The following is a 22,959-nucleotide window of genomic DNA, read 5'->3' as shown; positions in this document are numbered from 1 at the left end:
AGGCATATGATCCTACTCATGATACCCAAGAGGAGCAAGAGTCAAGGGATCGTTTTAAGGAAGCATTGGATCAATTTCAAGAAACCATGGGGTGTGTTGTGCAACAATTGGAAAGAAAGGAAAATATTGAACCACCACAACTCTACCAAGAAGAACCACCTTCCAACCGTAATACTTTTTCCCCAAATAATGAACCCTCTCTTCCACCATCACCTCCCGATGAAGCCTCTATGCTAGAATTAGGAGATCTTGAATCTCATACCTTAAGGCAACACGAAGAGGATGAAAAGAAATTTAAGGAGTTAAGAGTAAAAATGGCTATCATGGTAGAAGCCATTGGCAACATAGTCTCATCCCGCCTAAGCCTATGTGATCAAGGCACTTCCATTGTGGAATGTGGAGAAGCAACCAATGAGCTTAGTGAGGGAGTAAACTTGAAGCTCCAAGGTGAAGAAGAGGAGTTAAAGCAAGTAATGCAACAAGAGGAGGAGGTAGAGATTATTGAACAAGATGAAGAAGTGGTTGAAGACTTAGGAGATGTGGAACCACCTTGGGAGTCTAGGATTGAAGAAAATCCCTCCAAGATGATTGAATTTGATGCTAAGGAGGAATGTGCACAACCTCCAAGGCATATCTCTTATGAAGAATTGGATGTGATAGAGCAAGAATTGAGTCCCCTTGGTGATGAAGATCAAGCATCAAGTCTTAGTGGTGAAGAATCCTTTGAGCATGAAGAACCTTCTCCCGATGAGATGGAAAGTAATGTGGAGGTAAATGTCTCTTATCCTCCCATTTATGATTTGAGTAAGGGAAGAGAGTTAGATAAAATTATTAAACAAATGATTGAGATTAAGAGATCTTGTGGAGAGGTGGAGGTCTTTAAAAAAAAGAAGGATGGTTATTGAATACGCCTTGTCAAGATCCTTGGAATCACCTTTGCCTAGGTTGCCATCTACATCTTCATTTGAGTGGGTGAAACTCATTTCTATTAGCTTTATTATACCACTTGAATATGGATTGCTTGAAACGGATGGTCAACTTAGGATGCTTTATGGGATGAAGCGTAAAAGAAAAATGTTTTGTGGTTGGCGTTGCAAATCAAGGCTCATTATGGTTGAAGCTTCAAAGAGCAAGGGTTGGACTAGTTCTCAATTGGATGGGCCTAGGAGAATAGATTGGTGCTCCTATGAGAATTCATCTCTCTTGCCACCCGGAGGAAATCACCATGATCAACTCAAGGACGGGTGTAAAAACAAAGTGTGGGATCCCGGATCGCACAAGGAAGATCAACTTTGGGAGCTTATGGTTTGTAAAGAACTCCATCAAAGATTGGAGTTATTAACTTTGAATGATGAAGCACAATGGAAGTCCAAGCATTGGTGGATGTTCAAGGATGGATTCAAGCACAAGCCACCTTGATGAAGAGCTCCCCATAAGTCCAACTTAAGGACAATAAACAAAAGTGCTAGGTGGGAGACAACCCACCAGGGTAAACTCTTTCCTTTTTTCTCTTTTGTATATATTGGTAAAACTAGTTTAATTTCATGTTTTGAATTGCTTAGTTGAGTTTAATTGGGAGTCTAGTAGGTTAAATAAGGTTTTATGATGTTTTGGTAGCTGTTTGGAGGTTTGGAATGCTTGGTTTGGTGCAAAGACATAGAAAAATTTTGAAAAATAGAGCACCATCCACGCGCGTGCGCGCACCTGGCGCGTACGCGCGCCTCAAGCATTTTCGACCATCCACGCGGACGCGCCATGTACGCGTACGCGTGGATTGAGTTTTTCCACCCCTCCATACATTCACCCGAGAGTTGTGCCTGAAGTGTGCCAAATTTGTGCCCAAGGGCACGCGCACGCGTACCTTGCGCATACGCGTCGACTCTCTGCTTTGCCATGCACGCGTCCGCGCACTACGCGCGTACGCGTCGCTTCCATTTCATCAATCCACGCTTACGCGCACGTGACGCGCACGCGTGGATTGCTCTGTTTCACCCACCTTCTTTTCTTCTCCTCTTTCCATTTCTTTCCTTCTTCTCTCTTCTCTTCTTTTCTTTCCACCCTTCAAATATCATCCAACACTACCAAATATCATGTTACACCATTTCTTTTAGTTAGTAGTTAGTTTAATTTTTGTTTTCCATTATAAGTGTTGGATTACTAATCTTATTTACTATTTACTGCTGCTGCTTATTGATAGGATGTTAGTTTAACATCATTGTTGTTATTGTCATTGTTGGATTCCTTTGTTGAGGTTACAATTTATTACTTGGTTTTAGATCTTCATGTTGAACATTTGTGAATACCAAGTACATGTTACATTGCCTTCATGCATCTTAACTCTTTGAATTGCATGTTTTGGCCACCATGCATTCATCATCTATTGTTAGGCAATTGTATATTATCATTGCATTTTTTTTAGGTGATGCTTGTTTATGGTTTACCTATATTCACATCACCTATTTCATGCATTGAGATTGTGGAATTGTGAAATTGGATCAAAGCTCACCTAGTGACATATTTTTGAGCTTTGTAAAGCTTTGTGGGTCATGCTTGCTATGTGATTGATTTCCACTTCTATCTTCTTTTTCCTAAGTTCCATAGCATCCATGTGTTTCACCTCTATGTCACTTAGGTGTTGCAACAACTTCAATATGTGTCATTGATTGTTGTGTGAGTTTCATATACCATTTCGTTCACTAAGTCTACCTACACATCAATCAATGTCCATGCATTATCCAATTTCACAATTGCTTGATTTTTGCTTGAATGCTTTCATGCTTCTTTATTGCTTGTTTGGTTGTCTTAGCCTACAAGTCTTTTAAAGTATCTCAAGCACACTAGAATGAGTGAAGTGCATGTTTTCTTTTGTATAATTGTGACATGATTTTTAAATACTAGGGTGTGAGTTCTAAACCGCATGCAAGTTAGAACCCACACACTTATTTTTCATTAATGTCACACTAATTCACTCACTCATTTCTAGTGATTTACCTCATTCCAACAATCCATGCTTCCTTGCTTGTGCATTTACTTGTCTTATTATCTCCTGTTTTCTATGTTCAGGATGAGTCATCATAAGCAAAAACGGAAGCGGGAGAAGAACACGCAGCACCAGTTGACCTACCAGCTGAAGGTAGCAACTAGGAAAGTCGCTGAATCCCCTTGTTCATCTTTGGATACACCGAGGACGGTGCAAACTTTTAAGTGTGGGGAGGTCATCCGACCGCTCGGCATTTTTGGTGACAAGTTTCTAATCCCAACACTTTTGCATTCCATTTTTAGGTCTTTTAGAATTTTTGGTTGCATTGCATATGTATATATTAAGCTTAGTCAAAATCATGATATTTTTCAAGGATTTTATCTATAGGGCACCCCAATTGAAAAAAAAATTTAGAACTTGCTTGAATTATATACTTTGTGGAACATGATTTTTGAGCTAAGAACACAAGCATGTGAGATTTGAGCCTAATTGTGTGGTTACATCATATGACCACTTATTTTCATTCTTATGTGCATTATTCTCTTCCTATGATTGTAATCCTTGATTTGTTTAATTCTATATGTCCATTATTTTGTATATGCATGCATTTATATGATTGAGGCCATTGTTCAAATAGCTCACTTACCCAAATAAGCCTACCTTTTATCTTCCGTTGATAACCAATTTGAGCCTATGTTTAACCCATTTGTTCTTAATTGTAGCACATTACAAGCCTAAGTGAAAAACAATAAATATCTCTTAATTTGGATCTTTGATTAGCTTAGGCTAGTGAGAGTGTCCATCATTTAATTTTGGGAGAGTTGGGAACATTGGGTAGAGATAAAAGTGTGTTTGTATTTTTGTTGAAAAATCTTGGGAACTGGGTACATACTCATGTATTAATCATGTGTAAACCATATGCATTGATGTTCTTGTATATATATATATTTTAGTTTGAAAAGAAAAAAAAATTTTAATGAAAAAAAAAGAAAAAAAATGAAAAGAAATAATAGAAATAGAAAAAAAAAAGACAAAGAATTGCAATAAAAAGGGGACAAAATGCCCCAAAGCAAGGTTCAATAAAAGTCAATGCATATGGGTGGTGATCAAAAAGAGAATGCATGAATGTGTGAAAAAGTGAAGAATGGGTAGTTAGGTTTGTTTAGAATTGTATAGGTTGTCATAGGTTAGGTGGGAAGTTTAAGTTAATCAAAGATTCGAATTTCAAGCTCACTTGACCATATGCATCCTACCCTGACCCTAGCCCCATTACAACCTATGGGAAAGTCCTCATGATATTTGTATGCATGCATGAAATAATTGTTGATTGTTAGATAAAAAATAAATCTTGGAAAGCATGATTATGGGAGAATTGAGTAAATCAACCCCATACACTTGAGCGACTAGAGCGGATACACATCCGGTGAGGGTTCGATTGCTCAATTACATGTTTCCACCCATGATCATCTCTTTTCTTGCAAGTTTGTAAAATCTTTTTAATAATTCAATTCAATTGTGGGTTGAGTGATTGCTATTGCCTTAGCCCTTGTGTTTGTATATGCATTCTTGGAAATTGATTTATTTTGACTAAGTGGATGCATTCATGTAGATAGATTGCATACAGATAGGTTGCATGTAGTTAGTTTGCATTGAATAAATGTTGATGTCCCTTTGCTTCTTTCTTGATTTTAGCATGAGGACATGCTTGGTTTAAGTGTGGGGAGATTTGATAAACCCCGATTTCGTGATTTATCTTGTGCTTATTTTGGGGGATTTTGTCACTTTTTCTCGCATTTATTCAATGAAATAGCATGTTTTGTAATTCTCCATTGAATTTTGCTTAAGTGTAAAAACATGCTTTTTATGCCCTAAATTGGTGATTTTAATTCACTTTAATTCCATTCGATGCCTTGATGTGTTTGATGAGTGATTTCAGGTCCATAAGGCAAGTATTGGATGGAAGAAATGAGGAGAAAAGCATACACAAAGGGAGAATGCATGGAGAAACAAGGATTGGGAATGCACCAAAGGACGCGCACGCGCACGCGTACATATCGCGTCCGCGCGGATTGAGAATTTGCCATCGACGCGCACGCGCACATGGCGCGCATGCGCCGATACCCTCACGTGGCCCACTTGAAGGCAAAACGCTGGGGGCGATTTCTGAGCTGCCCAGGCCCAAATCCAACTTGTTTCTGAGTGCATTTCATGCAGAATTGAAGTCCAAGCAAAGGGGGAGCAATTAGTTTAGCCAACATGAGCTTTTAGTTAGTTTTCTAGAGAGAGAAGCTCCCTCTTCTCTCTAGAATTAGGTTAGGACTAGGACATTTTCATCTTAGATCTAGGTTTAATTCATGCTTTGATTTACTTTTCCTTTACAATTCCTTGCTTCTACTCTTTCTCTCTTTAATTTTGTATCTCATTATTGTAATTGCTTACTTTGTTGTTGATTCACTTTTTGTTCTTCTATTTTCAATTCAATGCAATTTATGATTCATGTTCCTTATTGTTGTTTTGGATTTGTTGTTGTTTAATTTCTTGCAATTGAGTAGTGTAGATTTACATTTCTTGCACATTTACCATGCTTTCCTTGTATGCCTTCCAAGTGTTTGATAAAATGCTTGGTAGGATGTTAGAGTAGATTTTTAGCATTCTTGACTTGGAAAGAGTGATTGGGCAATCTTGAGTCATGAAAACCCAACTTATGTTGGTGATCTAGAGTTGTTAGCTAGTATTGTTTCCATTGACACTAATCTTTTGCTAATTTCATTAGTGAGTTGATTAGGACTTTTGGAATATTGTTTCCATTGATGCTAATCTTTTGCTAATTTAATTAGTAAGTTGGCTAGGACTTTTGGATTGAGATTAGCTAGTTTCGTTAGACTTTCTCCCTATTTGTTGGAGTTGACGTAATGAGATAAATTCTTGTTTATATTTGTGACATGATTAATTAGTCTTGTTTGACATTCTCCGGTTGTGTGAGTTAACTAAATAAGATGAATTAATCATGCATGACTAGGATAGAAAGCCTATGATCTCAATCCATTGCCATGAATGTCTCTCTTTATTACTTGCTTTCTTTAATTACTTGCTCAATTTACTTTTCTTGTCTTTTTATTTTATTGCCCCTCTAATCAACCAAAACCCCCTATACCCCTCATAGCCAATAATTGACCACTTCATTGCAACTCTTTGTGAGACGACCCGGAGTCCAAATACTCCGGTTATAAATTCATTAGGGTTTGTACTTGTGACAACCTAAATTTTTGTATAAAAGGACTATTGTTTGGTTTAGAAACTATACTTTACAACGAGAATTCATTCAATTGTGAATTCTAGACCACACAAAAGTTCGTTCATCAGCAGCATCAGTCTGAGGAGAAGGAGGGCGAGCCTGGAGAGGCACTGCATCCACTGTACCGTCGTCCCTATTTAGAATTTGACAATCAGGATCTACCTCCGGACAAACGACCCCAACTAGAGGAACTGTGGAAGTTGACACTTTGGCAGAAGGCACAGGGGGAGGTTCGACAAAATCATCATCCTGGTCATCAGGGACAATCTTACCATCCCTCACAACATTGTCCAGGCTAAAAAGAGTGAGGTCGGCCTCGGGAGCAATAATTCGAACCTGCTCCTTTAGGTTCTTGTAAGCAGCATTCACATTGCCAACAAGATGACCCTGGAGCTTGGAATAATCAGCTCGGGCGTTCTCCAACTCCTCCTTCAAACGCATCCCCTCCCGATAGGATGTAACGTAGCTGTCTTTATGCCTCAATGCCGTGTCCTCGGCCAACCGCACAGAAGCCGCCAGAGCAAGGGAACTCGCCTTCTTATTCTTCAGATCCTTCTCCAGTTTGGCCACCTTCACCTCAAGCTCCTCCTTCAAGCCCTTCATCCGATCGAACTCCTGTTTTGCCTCCTCCATAAAAGCTTTGGTGGCATGGAGAGGAAGATTTTGAGCAGTTCGGTACAGGACAGTTCCCATATGTGCCATTTTTATACTACTCCGAGTTATAAAATCTAAGTGGCGGAGGAGCGAAACATCATCCATGGGGAGGGCACCATAAGGACTGATCTGTTGGTCAACAAACTCCACCGCATCAAAGTCAGGAGCGTCAAGGTTGAAAGGCTCAATTGTTTTTTGTTTTTTGTTGGGAGGAGCACCAGAAACAGCGGCAGAAGGTTGTGGAAGGTCAGTCAGACGAACTCGAGGAGTGGGGATCACTTTCCTTGGCCCAGGAGAACTCGGCACGGGTGGCTTCGCTGGAGCTTGAGAAGATCCCTCTCCCGCCACCTTGGCCGAGATATTTTGAGCAGCAGCAGCCTTCTTTGCCTTTTTGTAGGCCTTCATGGAATCATTATTTTTCGACATCTCTGAAAATACAGAATCAACCATCATGATGAGTTACAATCTAGGAGAAGCAAAACTAAGAAACAAGTATAGAAACAAGTCAAGACAGTACCCAAAGCAGTTCGAACCAAAGATAGATCACTCAAAAATATTTTTATATCCAGATGGGGTGGTTCCCCCCACAAATCTTCAAGAACAACTATAAAAGCCCGCTCAACCTCATCAAGCATCTCCCATGTGTAGCGAGACACTCTCACATTCTTTTGCCACTCTAGAGGGAAAGCAGGCTCGTCATTCTCATCAAGAAAAAAGGGGCGGACCCCCTCAACAGCACGGACTCGGAAGAAATAATTCTTAAAATCTTTAAAAGACTCATCGTACATGGCAAAAACTTTATGCCCCTGGGCCGACCTGAAAGAAACCCAGGAAGCTTTCTTTTTGGAAGAACCTCCAGGCTTGGCAGAGACAAAAAGATAGAGGAAAAGAGTTTGAGAAGGTGTTATGCCTAACTCTCGGCAAAGCAACTGAAAAATCTTGATAAACCCCCAAGAATTCGGATGAAGCCGGGATGGGGCAATGTTACACGACCACAACAGGTCGGTCTTGAAAGCAGTAAAAGAAAAAGTAATGTCCAACTGGCTGGAGAAATATTCATAGGCGTAGAAAAATGGACGCTCCCCCTCGACAGAAGTAGGAAAACAAACCCTCTCGTCAGAGTTGGGCGCCACAAGCTCATAATCTCTCTCTCGGGCACCACCACCACAAATCCTATGACGTTTCCGCAGCTCTACACAAAAATCAGTGTCCACCACAGAGACACACATCAAGACAAGGGAGTCCAGCCAATCAGACATCCCCTCGGGAACTTTAGAAGACATCTCTACAATGTTATTACGAGAAGACATGAGGCCAACTAATCCTACAATAAGAAAAGAAGATGGGATTACTAAAAAACATCTCGGACGAGGAGCAAAATAACTCGACTAATATACAGAAGAACAAACAGAAAAGGAAAACCCCAAGACTCAAACCAAAGTCCTGGGGCATCCTTTGGAGGCAGTAACAAAGCAAGGTTTCAGGAAAATCTACAGCTTACGTCCCGGCATCTCTCAAACAAGAAAAGAAGATTTCAAATAGCAAAAGAAAGTCAAAACACAAAAAGTCATCAAAGTCACTATCTTTTTGCAGTCTATCAGCAAAAGCATCGCCAAACATCAAACATGCCAAGCGAAAATCGTCAAAGACGCAATCTTTTTTCAGAATCAAACAAAAACCAAAACAAACATCGCAGCAAACAGGGAAAGCTATCAACAGGGCAAAAAACCAAGGAGCAATCTTCGATTAAGTAAGCAAAGATGAAGTTTTTCTGGGTATCGAACAGAAGCGACATGCAAAGCCCTAAAAGCATCAAGCAATAGGAAAGGCGAAAAGGCTCATGCAAAAGACGAAGAAACTCCCAGAACACACATTACAACAGCAATCAGGCGCGGCAAAAACAGAAAGATCCAAACTCTCTCTAAGCAAAATCAAAACTTCACCACAAAACCAAAGACAAAGCAACAAAGACGAGAAGAAATTGCAAATGGAACCAACCTGGAAAAAAGCAGAGCCTCAGAAGGGTTGAAAATGGAAAGACGGAATCACCGGATCGCTGAATGACGCCGCAAAAGCAAAATGTAGGCGAAAAGCAGAAGGCGAGAGAACGAAGGGAGAAGTTACAAAGAAGGATGAAGGAGAGAAACCGTTTTCTGAGTACAGAAATTCAAAATAAAAGCCAAAGGAAACGGGACAATTAATACCAATTAATGAAGGTATTAAACCCTCTCACGTTCCCAAGAACAAAGCGCTAATACACGAGCGCGCGCTTTTAGAAGAAAAACGTTCCACATTCAAAAAGGTTATACAAAGGAAGGAATCGACTGAATGCTTGAGTTCGGCTTCACTAGAGAAGGACCGAAGCCAAGGACTCGACCTCAAAAAAGACCGAGCTCAAGCAGGGGTACTGTTCATACCCTGGGTCGAGCTATCCGACCTGGGATGATTGGCGACAAAGCGACCGACCTCTTCAGATCAGACTACCCGACCTCTTCCTAAAAGAGCTCGGTCAAATCGACAGGAAAGCCCAAAAAAGGGTCCAACTCAAGGAATACGACCCAGATCCAAAGGCAGCCCAAAGCCTATAGAGATAAAGGCAGTTCCATTAAAGATAAGCTGACCTCGCCAAAAGATAAGATAAGATAAGATAACTAACTTATCTTATCTAAAAAGGTCACTCCACACCATTATAAATACACTGGAGCACCCAAGTATAACTCATACTCTGATTCTACTAAAAACCTGTTTAATACCCATGCTAACTTAAGCATCGGAGTCTCTTGCAGGTACCCCCCACCCTCCGATGACCAAGGATCAGCAGTGCAGCCAGTCCAACAAGTCGGACACAACAGCTCCGGCCGCTACCCACCAGCCGGACACGTCATCTCCGACCAGTACAGAAGATCTCGTCCGAGATCGACCTACAGTTTCAGGTAACCCCCGGAACAAAATTCATATATTATATTATGACCTTCCATCAATAAATAATTCCAAAAACATTATTAATGGAGTTAATACTCAAGTTAATCTCTGAAATTAAACGCGCATGTCAATCTAATTTTTAAAGTTTTAATTTACTCAATTTAGTTCCTAAACTTAATATATGTGACTTATGTTAGTATCTAATTTTGTTTCCGTCACAAAATAGTTAACGACATAATAAGATAAACTTATGGCTATCACTTCTGGGCTCTCTAATGGTAATTTAAATGGTAATTAAATTTTTTTTATCTCAATTTATTCTTTACGAAACTTTTAAATTGTTATGTGAAATTAAAAACAGGATTTTAAATAGGGCTGGCAATGGGCAAACTCTACCCTAACCCTATCCGCGGGTTAAAAATTTTATTAAAATTTTACCCTACTCTATCCGCGGGTTGAGAATCTCTCAACCCTAACCCTACCCACACCTTAAAATTCTAAACCATACCCTACCCTACTCTACCCGTAGAAATATCAATTTTTTTAAAAGTAAATATAAAATTCAATCATTTCGAATTTTATACATATTAATAACATAAAAAATAAAAAACTAATACTCTGAATTACTGAATTAACTAACTAGTTTTAGTGGTTGTTCACTTATTGTAACTCATTACATAAGGAAGATTGTGGGTACAACTCTCACTTCCTTCATTATATACCTAATTTCTATAAAATATGTGTTATATATGAGGTGCGGGTAGGGTAGGATAGGATACATCCTAAATCCGTACCCATACCCTACCCTACCCGCAGGCATACCCGGACCGTACCCTATCCTACCCGCAATGGGTCGAATAGTCTACCCTATCCGAACGGGTTGGACCGGATTGGATACCCACGATAGGGTATAAATTGCCAACCCTAATTTTAAATACTTCGTATGAAGTAAATTGAGGTTAAAAAATTTTTAATTATCACTTTGGATAATCATTAAGAAGTCTAATAGAATAGTTGTTAGTACATTTTAACACGTTAAATTAATAAAAATAAAATTAGAAATTAATAATGTGAATCATGAATACTAAATAGAAATCAAATTAAATAAATTAAAATTTTAAATATTGCAAGTGTAACTTTCGAACTTATATGAATCTATTATATATATCTATTATATATATCTAATTTTATAGTCAAAATTTGCCACATAATATTTCTTTATTATATCTAAATTAAAAATGTTCCCGTCTTTTTACTTCAACTGCAAATATCTTTCCACTTTTTTTATTTCAATTGCAAATCTCCAATTACAAATTTATCATCTATCATTTATCTATCATATATTGTATCTCTAATTTTATAATTAAAATGTGCCATATGTCATTTTCTCATTATGATTGGAATCAAATCTTTTCTTCCAAAATTAAGAAATTTTTCTCTCCTCCTTACTAATTTGTAATTGAAATTAAATCTTTCCCTCCAAAATTAAAGAATTATTTTCTCCTCATTACTAATTTTACAACTAAAATGTGCCATATGTCACTCCCTCGTTACAATTGAAATCAAATCTTTCCTTCCAAAATTAAAGAGTTCTTCCCTTCTCCCTCTTCCTTTCTCTATTTCTCTCATTCCTTCAACAACTCTATCTATTTTATATATCATTATCAATATCAATGACTAATTACTAATTTAACAATAAAAATGTGCAACATGACATTTTTTAATTATATTAAAATTAAAATTAAAATATTAAAATTAAAATTGAAATATACCTATATTATGTATCATATATTACTATCTAATTAAATAATCAATTGTGTCACATGACACTCTCTTATTAAAATTAAAAGAAAATATTTTTTTTTTCAAAATTAATAAACTCCCTTCCTAAATGCTCTCATCTACCTCTCTCAATTTTTCTATTTCTCTCTACTATTTTTGTCATCCAATATTTTTTTGCAATTAAAATAAAATTTTTTCTTCCAAAATTAACAAACTCTCACTCTCACTCTCACTTTCATTCTTCATCTTTATCTTTCTCTCTCTTTTCTCTCATTCTCTATTTTTTTTTTATCTTTCTCTTCTACAAAAAACAAAATTAACAAAATAATATAATTTAAATAAAAAATAATATTATTGTTATTATTATATACATAGTTTTTTAACTTTTTATTTAGTTTTAAATTTTTACCGCTTATCTTTCTAATTTATATTTTCATTTCTCTTCTTTCAAATATTTATTACATATAATGTGGAGAGAATACAAATGTTATAATTAGGACTTTTTTTTGTAAAAGTAGTTTGATTTTATAAATCTTTTATGCCATGCATAATCTATACTGTCAGAACAAAATATACCATAATTTTAAAAAATTTATATTCCCATAATATTATTAGGGATAAAAATACTAGTATTAACTCTATTAATATTTAATGCTGTATCAAGTAGGCCGTGGATGACTATGGATGTAAAAGAAAGGTCAGATTCAACTAATGATACAATAGTACTTAAAACAGCTGTGACTGAAAAATGCTCTTGACAACAGGCGCTTGTGTTCATTGTACTTAACAAACAGTGTTTGAGTCGCATTTTATGATGTTACATGAACAAAATTGAACCATGCATGAATCCTCTATGGCCTAACTGATAGCAAACAAATGTTCGTCATGTATGCTCTTTAACCCCTCAATTCTTCATTAATAGCCTAATAGGTATCGTTTTCGTCGTTTCTGACTGTGTTTTCCATGGTCCTCTGAGCTTGCTAGCCTTTATTGAATTCGCTTTGCTTGTTTAATTTGTTCTTGTTAGCCTTTTCCCTTAAAAGAAAACAAATATTTTTTGCACAACATTAACAAATTTGTTTGTTTATTTATTTATTTTGGCGTTATGACTAACTTGGAACCAGGAAATTCGCGAGCTTTCCATGATGGACTTAAACATAAACAATCCATGGTTTCTTGGTTTATGTAATGACAAATTAAATAATTTACAATAATATATCAACCAGGCCCGGCGAAAGGGTAATTAAAATATGATTTTTATGATTATCTTTCCCCCTTCCCTTCACAACATTTTCTTTGTATCATATTTTATATTTTATATTTTTTACAGTGGAAAAGAGAAAAATATTTGTACGAAATGCATGTTCTTAGTCTTATTTTATTTCATGTAACATGTACATATTATTTGTTTATTGTATAAGATAAGAAACTCCGACGAGTGGTTAGGAATGGATAAATTCTTATATATAATGAGCAATTAATTATTCTATTAAACACATAAAGAAAGATGAATAGGGCAAAGTCCAAAGGATAGGTAATAAGCCAAATGAATAAAAAGACTAATCCGCCCTTCTGGATGCATTGGATAGTGTCTTCTATGCTGACAAGTGACGACTAGGACTAACGCATGAAGAGTGAAGAGGGAAGGCAGGGAAGGAAGAAAGCAACTGATAAATTATTGAAGTCACTCGGAGAAAAAAGAAACAGAACCTTCTCGCATTACCATTTCAATTCCCTCAAACACTCCAATAACTTAAAAAAGAAAGAGAGGAAAATCTCTCTGTGTTCTGTCACCGGTGACCAAAACCGTAATTTCAGGTTTTTTGTGTTTCCCTCTGTAGTAAGACTAGAGTGATGAAGCCGCAATCACCGGATCGTCCGGTTCCCACTCTCTCCCCTCGCTCCCCCTTCGCCGCATCGGCCTCCGCTTCTCACCGCAAAATCGCCATCGCCGTCGATCTCAGCGACGAGAGCGCCTACGCCGTCCAGTGGGCCGTACAGAACTACCTCCGCCCTGGAGACGCCGTGATCCTGTTGCATGTGCGTCCCACGAGCGTGCTCTACGGCGCCGACTGGGGTTCCGTCGACTGCGGCGGCGGAGAGGAATCCTCGGAATCGGCGGAATCAGAGCAGAAGAAGCGGGAGGAGGATTTCGATAACTTCACAGCGACGAAGGCGAGTGACCTTGCGGAACCCTTGGTGGAGGCGAAGATCCCGTTCAAGATCCACATTGTGAAGGACCATGATATGAAGGAGAGGCTGTGCTTGGAGGTCGAGAGGTTAGGGCTTAGTGCTGTTATCATGGGGAGTAGGGGTTTTGGTGCTTCCAAGAGAGCTTCCAAGGGTGGAAGGTTGGGGAGTGTTAGTGATTACTGTGTTCATCACTGTGTTTGCCCCGTTGTGGTGGTGAGGTACCCGGACGAGAAGGACGGTGGTAACGGTGGTTTTGGTGGTGCTGGTGGAGCTCAGGGGAAGGTTGTGGATGAAGGGGAGGTTCTTCATCCTGTGCCTGAGGAGGAGCACGAGGTTGAGGAGTATCATGATGCCCAGGATGAACACCACAAAGGTTTGGACTTTCGACTTTAGCTTCTGTTCACTAGAAATATTGTTAGTCAACGCTTTTCTTATTCATTCAGAAGAATGAAAGTGATTGTTTCTGTATTCTTAAGGGTTTAATACTTGAGTTTGCATTAAAAACGTTGCTGATATATTGAATGTTTGAAAAGTACAAAGCAGCTATTGATGACTGATTGTTATTTGAGTCAAAATAACAATTCAGTTTGGGGGGTTTTGAGAATTCATGACTAGGGTTGAGGTTGCTGTGGTTGGTTTCTTTGTGGAATTGAATTTTCAGTTTGAGCCTGAGGTTAGATTGCATTTTGCAGTTTGAAAATGATGAGGATCGTATCAGGAGGAGTTAGAAATGCCATTATTTATTAGTATTCCTTTAGTTTTTTTAAAACTTAGGTGGTGCTTTTTGGTTATTGTTGTTTCTGTTTAGCTTCAGCTTAGGACTGCTGATGCCTATGCTATCGTTTGAAGTAGTTCGTGTTCAAGTGTTTTTCTAAATTGTTCAAATTTTCTCTGGCATTTCATGCTATCATTTTGAAGTAGTTCATGTGTTTTAGGAGATAAATTATATAGGAATGTACTATTCTATGCACGATAACAACCAAGGGTAATACAGCCATGTAAAATCAAAGGGGCAGGGTGTTCTCCATAAGAAGACTGATTCCATTATCTTGACCTCTTTCTCATCCTGAATTCTAAATTCAATTAAATTTGTATTGCTTTGCAAGTTTTTATATAAGTTCTGAGTAGTTATCACTGGACTTTTGGAAGTTCTGAATGTGGTTTACTTGAAATGGTTTGATATGAGGCTACAATTTTGAGAATTGATGAGGATGATATATATTATTCTCAAGAATTGCATACAATGCAAACATTGCTAGCCAAAGTCATATTTGTTAGTTGTCAATCCAAATCTCAGTATGTGTTCCATGAATATATTTCATTACAAAATCATGTCTAACATATATGAAACTGATCATTTCATTCTTTTCTATTGTACTTCCACAATAGTGTTTTGTGGTTAGAAACTATAGACACTAGGAAGCTGGATTGAATTTATTTGCTATTTAGCACAAACCAAGGTTCCTAAACTGAGGTTTCTGCAAAAAAGAGGTATCTCAGATATAATTTTTTATTTTGTTCAAGTTTTCTTAGGCAAGGCTATACTGCATTAAGAATTTAACACGGTCTTGTATCCAGTTGTAAGCATAAACAATATCGTCGTTTTTATTAAGAGGTCATCAAACTATGAAATGATCTATTTATTTAAGTTTGACAATTTTTCTCATGTTTAACATATATTTTTGTCGTGTGAACAGATACTTGATAAGAAGAATAGAGAGCAATATCAATATCCTACTTACTACAGGTAATATGCATGAATTACGTTTGTATTTTATCATTAAACATTTTACCCTCAAGTTTCGAAGTTAGCTGTTATTGACTCCTCTCCCATTGAAATGTTGTGATGTATTATCATGAATTGAACTATGCTTTAAAATTACCGCGTCTTCAATTTGTTTTTCAGAAAGGAGTTACAGCGTTAAGGCATGTGCCTGAAGAAGAAGGACGTGTGAAATTTGAGAACCATCTTGGACAAATTATACATTTTAAAGCGGTTGTTTGTTTGATTAAGCATTTGTATGCTTTGTACAAGTTTGTTTGGACACTGCTTCAATGCTTCATTGAAAGCTTTGAATATGCTATCTTTCAACTTCAGTGTTTGGAAACCATTTTATATAAGCTAAAAAAATATATATATATCTCATTTGGCATATCAGCTATGTAATACCTGTTTCATTCTGAAGTTTATGTCAAAGGAAAGTTGAATTGAATCTCGCCACAAATTTTCAAGAACTATGAACTTAAATTACTAATCCCTATATAACCATCAAAATTCTATCTCTACACGGTGGATCGAACGAGGAATCAAGAAAAGGAAATTAGATTAAGAAAGAAGGGAGAAAGAAAGATGTGCACAGAACAACCGCAGGAGGTGATCAAGAAACAGTATCTTAATTTCAAAGCCCAACTTTTTCTTTTTGGTCAAGCAAAGCCTAACTTTTTTTTTTTGGTACAAACCAAATCCTAACTTTGAACTTCAGTATCTAGCTATTTATCGTTGTTGGTGTATCATGCCATTTAAAAATCGATGCACTTAGGAGTTACGACCCAAACCTGTTATGTGGAGGCAGTATGAGGAGGATAAATATTTACAAGCCCACAAATCAACCTTATTCTAAGGTGATCATCTCGCATTCAATCCAAATTTAAAAAAAAAATGTGGCAGTGTATGGTGCACTTTGTCAAGTGCGGTGCACCATAGCAGTAGCCCAAATTAATGAGTAATGACATGTTCATTTGTGTGAAAATTGCACTTTGTTAATACTAAGGAAGCTCAACTTCAGTTCACACTGATTTGAATACGTCGTACTAGTATCCATTTGTGGGTCTTTTACTTGTAGAATTGACGAATAGACATAGTTGTAAAAACCGGACCGGACCGGCCGGTTCGACCGGAAAACCGGTGAACCGGACCATGTACCGGTCCGGTTTAGTATACTAACCGTTTAAGGAATTAAACCGGTTAAAACCGGTACGAACCGATTAAACCGGTCAAAACCGGCACGAACTTGAACCGAACCGGTTCGGTCAACAAACACAGTCAACAGTCAATCCCGCGCATTGATGATGTCATGCTGATGTCAGCGTGCGGGTTGGGAAATTTTTTAAAAATATAATGCAAGGCAGGAGTCGAACTTGGCCCTTCTCAAAGGGAGACCAAGCTAACTACCACTACACTAGTTTGTTCTTTTAGAATACTTCATGCCTTTATAATATATATTGTATGTTATATAATATCCTAACTAATATATATATATACAAAAATACTTAATTCAATATTTTTTATTTCAATATTTTTTAAATTAATTATTTTTTAATTGAAGTACAAATTAATTAATTTTAAAATAAAATAAAAATTACTTATTCTAAAAAAATAAATTTATATATAATTATTTAATTATGTAAAGATATTTAGACTTTAAAATTACTCTTTGGATATAGTTTATAGATTGTTATTCTTACTGTGTCCAACTAAGATATTATTATAGTAGTACGGACTAATTTTATGTCTATCTTTCTATTAGTTATTTATAGAATTTGAGACTTAATTATTCTTAAAATATTAGTAAAAATATGTATTTTAAATTTTAATGTTAGATTTTTTATTATTTTATATTTTTTATTTACATGAGACCGGTTTTACCGGTTGGACCAATAACTCATCGGTTGAACCAATAAACCAGTAAACCAGTAACCTGACCGGTTCGATCACCGGTTCGGTTCTGACAACTATGCGAATAGAGCTAGTAGTAAACTAGTAATTTATTGACTTAACGTCTTGCAATTGAATCATTTATGAGGTACTGATCTGGTTTATATGGTCAACATTTCAATGTTTTTTCGTGAAATCTTGTCTTTATTAAATAAACAAGTTTGAACTAGCAGTACTACAATAATTTATGCTTGTCCAGTTGTCCTGTTAGGCAAGCTATGTTCAAGAATAGAGTAAACGGTTAAAATAGTATTGGAAAGTTCACATCCCTAATAAAACAAATTTTAAAAGATATTAATAATAAATAAGTTTTTAAAAAATTTAAAATATAATAAAAATAATTAGATATTAAATATATTATAAAAAATAACACTAAGATTAAATTTTGATTTAGTTTTTTACAAGCATTATTAGAAAAATAAAATTTTTTTATTCATAAAATTTGATAATTTTATGTCAAGTAAATTTTTTTTAAAAAAATTATGATTGTGAATGATTAATTTTTTTTATAAACAAAAAGAAAATTCCAGAGATTAAATTTTGTTTTTTTTTTTGTGCACCTCCTAAATATTTATTCAAAAGTTGTCAAAAAAATTGAATAAAAAGGATAAGTTATTTGATAAATATCAAAAGTTTTTTGTCACGTATAAAATATATAATATTTATTGATTATTTTTATCGTGTTTTTAAATTATTTAAAAACTATTTTATTGATAACATCTTTTAAAAATTTTTTGTTAGCGTCTTCAGGAATATAATGGTTAGGTTGTTAACACTCGAGGACTTCACCATTCACCAGCAAGGTAGGTAAGTATCCAATGGCAAAATGGCAACGAAAATTCAATGATTCAACGGCTAAATTATGACATAAAGGTGCAACAGTACATTAACACGGATACTGTGCCTAACTATTATCAATTAGAGTGGCTAAATTTGCATTGCGACTTTTTTTTTTTTTTTCCTTATCTTTTCAAATTATGATTGACCGTAGATCTATTTTAATGAAAAGGCTCGAATTTGTCACATCTGATATGGACGTGAATGTGCTGGAAAAGTCCTTGCAATAAGTTAAGTATAATAAGCATAATTGGTTTTTCAGTTAAAAACTTATAAACTTGGATACTGGCAAATACTTCTTTGACAACTTCTATCAGTATGTATACCATAATTTTGGAATTCCAAGGTTCAAACGTAAATTCACACGTAGTGTAAGATAAAGGTGGTGAGTTGACACATTTCTTTGAATAAAACTAATAAGAGTTGGGAAACACTGACATTTGGATGCCTTTAATTTATTCTGAATGATTTATTTTTATTGATGTTACTTAGTACTATATCACAAAATAAGTGTGAAATAATAACTTATCCGATCACCTCCCATTTCATTCCACTTGACCAACAAATTCAAGAATGAATAAAAGAAAATATGTTAGATTGAATATCGTAGTACCAAAATCAATAATAATAGGTTGAGTGTTGGAATTAAATTACCATAAATTGAACATTTGAGCAAATTATTTTCCTTGATTTTTTTATGTTGGTATATGGCAGGCAAATTAGCTTAGTGTGCTAAATAAGGCTTAGCTTGCATTCATCATATCATATCTACGACATAAGATGGACAATGATTTTCTCTCGTTCGGCCACTAACCCAATTCCATGAAGATTTGTAGTGCCACTCACTTGTTTTGTGTTGTGAGGCACATGAAAATGTTGGCTGCTTAGCTTTTACCACATCTTTGCTCATGCTATGCATGCTGATTGGGCAAATCTTCCCACCTTCGCAATGATGTTGTCTTATATGCAATCAACACTAAAATCTAACTAGCGATCAAGTGGATGGATGTTCAATTTTCTTCTACCAGATATGTATATGTATGTACACACTATTTTTAAAAACACAGACTAAACAAAAAACTGAATGCTATTATGTTATGAAAAAAATAAAGAGTGTAATGTTTTTTGAAAATTAAATTGCTATTAAAATTAAAAAATATAATATTTTAAATTTTAAATTCTAAAGATAAAATTTTAAATTTAAAATATTAATATAAAATATAATAAATAAAGAGTTAAGATTTGTTTTATTAATAAAATTTGTAGTAATAAATTAATAATGTAGTATTGCTTATTTATTAAGAAGCATTGAAAGGTGAGCCGATAAAAAAATATATTTTTTATTAAAAAGAAATAAAAACACAACCAAACAAACATATTATTAAGTTATGCTTTTACAAGAAGTACTCCTCCAAACAATATAAGTAGAAATAATTTTTTATTAGATATAATTATATAAAGAATAATATTATATGATCAATAAAGTTGATTATTTTTTGTTAATACTTGTCAATTTTAAATATTAAAGACTAATTATGATATCTAAATTTTAAAATATAAATCTTAAATTTAATAATATAAAAATAAGATATTAGTCTAAAATATTAATTAATATTAATCAAAAGTATTAATTTCCTAACATTTTTCTTATAAATACTTATATAATCGTAACCGAAAATTGTTTGATTTATTATATATGTCATATATTTTTTTTGTAAATTACAATAATTAAGGATAAGTGTCTTACTTTTTTTTTAATTTAAGCTAAAAAAAGACATATGAATAATTATATTTTTAATACATTTTCTTAAACAAAAGACATTAAATTTTTATATAGATAGTTTTTTCTCCTTTTATTTGTTTTATGCTGGATTTTTTTTGGATTCACTAAAAATCAAATTTTAAACCTTTTGGACATAAAAATTTTAATATTATGTTATGATACAATTTTTTTTTAATTTAAAATAATAAAAAATATAAATAATTATATCCAAAAATAGATCTACATGTATTAGTGTGGGGCAATTGCCCCCATTAAATTTTTAAAAAACCAATAATAAGTATATATGTATGTAGATAATTATCCACAATATAATAATTTATTTGTCTTCACACTTCAAAAAAAAATAAAAAAATATTTATATTATTAGATATTAATACAATAATAAAAATTATTGTATTATATAAATTTAAACCAAATAATAATAATAACTAATAATAATATAATTATTTAATTACTTAAAGTGAAGCTTAACTTTTTAAAGATAAATGAGATTATTAGTATTTAATTTTTTTATAATATATATCATTTCTTCACTTTTTATTGTTTTGTTTAATTTAATTTTTTTTATACCTTTAATATTATTTTCGTCGAAAAAATTTTTACTATAATATTATAAAATGTCAACTTTGTATTAAATATCGAAAAATTATTTGAATATTTGCTTAACAAAAAAAAGATATTATTTTATCTATTCCTGTATATAAAGAGAATGAGTTAATAGTCAAAATCGTTCCTGAAAGATATTCGATCTCCATTTTCGTCTTCGAAAGATAAAATTAATCAAAAGCGTCCCTAAAAGTTACTCACGTTGATCGAGTTCGTCCTTCCGTCATCTCAGTTGCTGAGGTGTCTAACATTTGCTGAGCTGGAACGTTAAGTGCCAGCGTGGCACACTCCAGCAGGACTACCATTAATGCTGATAAGATATGTTTACTTTTTTAGGTCAAATTAGTCCTAATCTTACAACCCTAACCTAATCCCAATCTGAAACATAAATGTGTATGATTCTCGTAGTAGATGGCCCTATATGTTTGTTGAGTCCCTGTGATGATGAGTGGAAGCCGCAGCGGTGACCTGCCGTCTCAGTCTATCGGTAGCCATGGTTCCAACTCTTCCATGCGACGGAGGAGGAAGATCAACGACCAAACATGCTTTTTCGGGTTGAAGACGATAATCAAGAAGTCCGGTACAAGAGAGAATCCAAATAGGTTGTTCCACACTTGTGCAAGATACCCGGTGAGTTAGGTTAGGATAAATTAAGTTTGTTTTCCATTTTTCTATGTCTATTTTACTGTGCAGTTGAAATTGATTTTTCTTTTTTTTTTTTTTGAAAATATTCAGAAGGGAAGTCACTGCAACTTCTTTAGGTGGGTTGATGATGATGGGTATGCAGCAGGGGCAGAAAGTGATGCATATGTTAGTGGTGACTATGATGAATGGAGACTGAATGTGTCATGGAGATTGGGTAGCTTGGAGGGTGAAGTTAGAGCAATGAAGATGCTAATAATGTATGTCTCAGTTGCAATGGTTGTGGCTAATATCTTTTGTGCATCACTGTTGTTCACATCAATCTCCAAGTAAAGCCACAAATGGAGTGTTATGTTGTTGTGTTTTAGAGGTGTTGTTAGAGTTTTGAGACTGAATTAGTTGATAATATGTAATGATGATGTGACTTATGAATGAAAGTAGGGTTTAATTGTATTTAATTCAACATAAACTTGTTGTTTGAGCATGATGGGTTTCACTGAAAATACATGATGATAATATTTGAACCTTAAGTATTTATTCACCAAAAAATTGTATACATCAGAATAGTCAAGATCATTATAATCCATAACAAACATCATAAATATTATATTGTCTAATTAGTAGACACACCACATGGGTAATTAAGGATCCAGAAGTTAACAAAGCAATCCAAAGCAAAAGTTCCATAGCATTGTTCACTTAAACCAAAAAACCATAATAGGCCTAACTAAAATGATCCTGATCACACAACCAGTTTACACAGTCCTGTTCTCAAAAAGTAAAGTTGCAACTACATACAAAAAATATTTCCTAGTTAAAGATGTTATTCTTTTTTTCTTGGACGCTTGAAGCCTGGGGTAGGCACGAATGTCATGAAGGTTTGCATCTTCTTTGCAGTTGCGAAAGTTGTTCCTTTCAATGTCTCAACAGATATGGCCACAGGTGACTTGGTGGAGGCATTCAATCTTGCCTTGCTTTTAATGACATGCAATTTGGGTGGCCTGCCTCTCTTTGCACCCTGCATAGGCCAGTTGCAGAACCATTATTTTTCAAGTAAATAAATGCAATTGGTCCATAAGATAAAGCAATAAGTAAATAACCTAAGGGTCTTGAACAGACGGTTGGGTATCTTACATTGGTGGGGTTTCTTCTGGTTAGCTGACTTCCACATTAGGTTGTGGTTGGACTGGTGGAGGAGGGAGAAAACGGGATTGAACTTCGTTGTTGGTGTTTGCTTCATCTGTAGGGAGAGCAGGCTCTTTAACAAGGGCAAGCTGAAGTTGCATTTGCCTAGCTTGTTCCTTGGCATCCTCTTTTTTCTTCTTTGCACAACTTCTCTTGTTGTGGCCAACTTAACCACAATACATGCACCTGATTGGGTTGTACTTCCTCTTCATCTTGGTGCTTGACCCAACTGGTTGTTCTGCCTTGTCTTTTCTTCTCTTCTTGATAGGCCTGCCGGGTTTTGGCTTAATTGGGGGTGGGACAGGAGCAGGTGACGATGTTTTCTCCCACAGATCTTGTCCTTTCACCGGGTTAACATTGAAATA

The 22,959-nt window shown here is 35.2% G+C and overlaps 2 protein-coding genes across 4 annotated transcripts; both read left to right on the top strand.

The window, feature by feature from the left end:
- The first annotated feature begins 12,392 nt into the window (after nucleotides 1-12,392).
- Nucleotides 12,393-15,979, top strand: LOC107613762 (universal stress protein PHOS32). 3 transcript variants are annotated; one of them, XM_088497085.1, is made up of 4 exons: nucleotides 12,393-12,520; nucleotides 13,223-14,199; nucleotides 15,524-15,573; nucleotides 15,733-15,979. In XM_088497085.1, the coding sequence occupies exons 2-3, from the start codon at nucleotides 13,488-13,490 to the stop codon at nucleotides 15,529-15,531; spliced, it is 720 nt and encodes a 239-aa protein (XP_088353211.1). In that variant the 5' UTR covers nucleotides 12,393-12,520; nucleotides 13,223-13,487; the 3' UTR covers nucleotides 15,532-15,573; nucleotides 15,733-15,979. The 3 variants fall into 3 exon arrangements, with proteins under 3 accessions (XP_088353211.1, XP_088353210.1, XP_016171381.1); XM_088497084.1 differs by having other exon boundaries at nucleotides 12,455-12,563; XM_016315895.3 differs by lacking the exon at nucleotides 12,393-12,520 and having other exon boundaries at nucleotides 13,061-14,199.
- Nucleotides 15,980-21,208: 5,229 nt separating this feature from the next.
- Nucleotides 21,209-21,742, top strand: LOC110265223 (uncharacterized). Its single transcript, XM_021108097.2, has 2 exons — nucleotides 21,209-21,397; nucleotides 21,503-21,742. Exons 1-2 carry the CDS (start codon nucleotides 21,209-21,211, stop codon nucleotides 21,740-21,742), a joined length of 429 nt encoding a protein of 142 aa, XP_020963756.2.
- The last annotated feature ends 1,217 nt before the right edge of the window (nucleotides 21,743-22,959 follow it).

The sequence above is a fragment of the Arachis ipaensis genome, chromosome B8 (genome assembly GCF_059453495.1).
Source record: "Arachis ipaensis isolate K30076 ecotype BB chromosome B8, ASM5945349v1, whole genome shotgun sequence".
In the NCBI taxonomy this organism is placed as follows: domain Eukaryota; kingdom Viridiplantae; phylum Streptophyta; class Magnoliopsida; order Fabales; family Fabaceae; genus Arachis; species Arachis ipaensis.
Note: the sequence above shows the minus strand (reverse complement) of the source record. Positions and strands in the feature narration are given on the sequence as shown.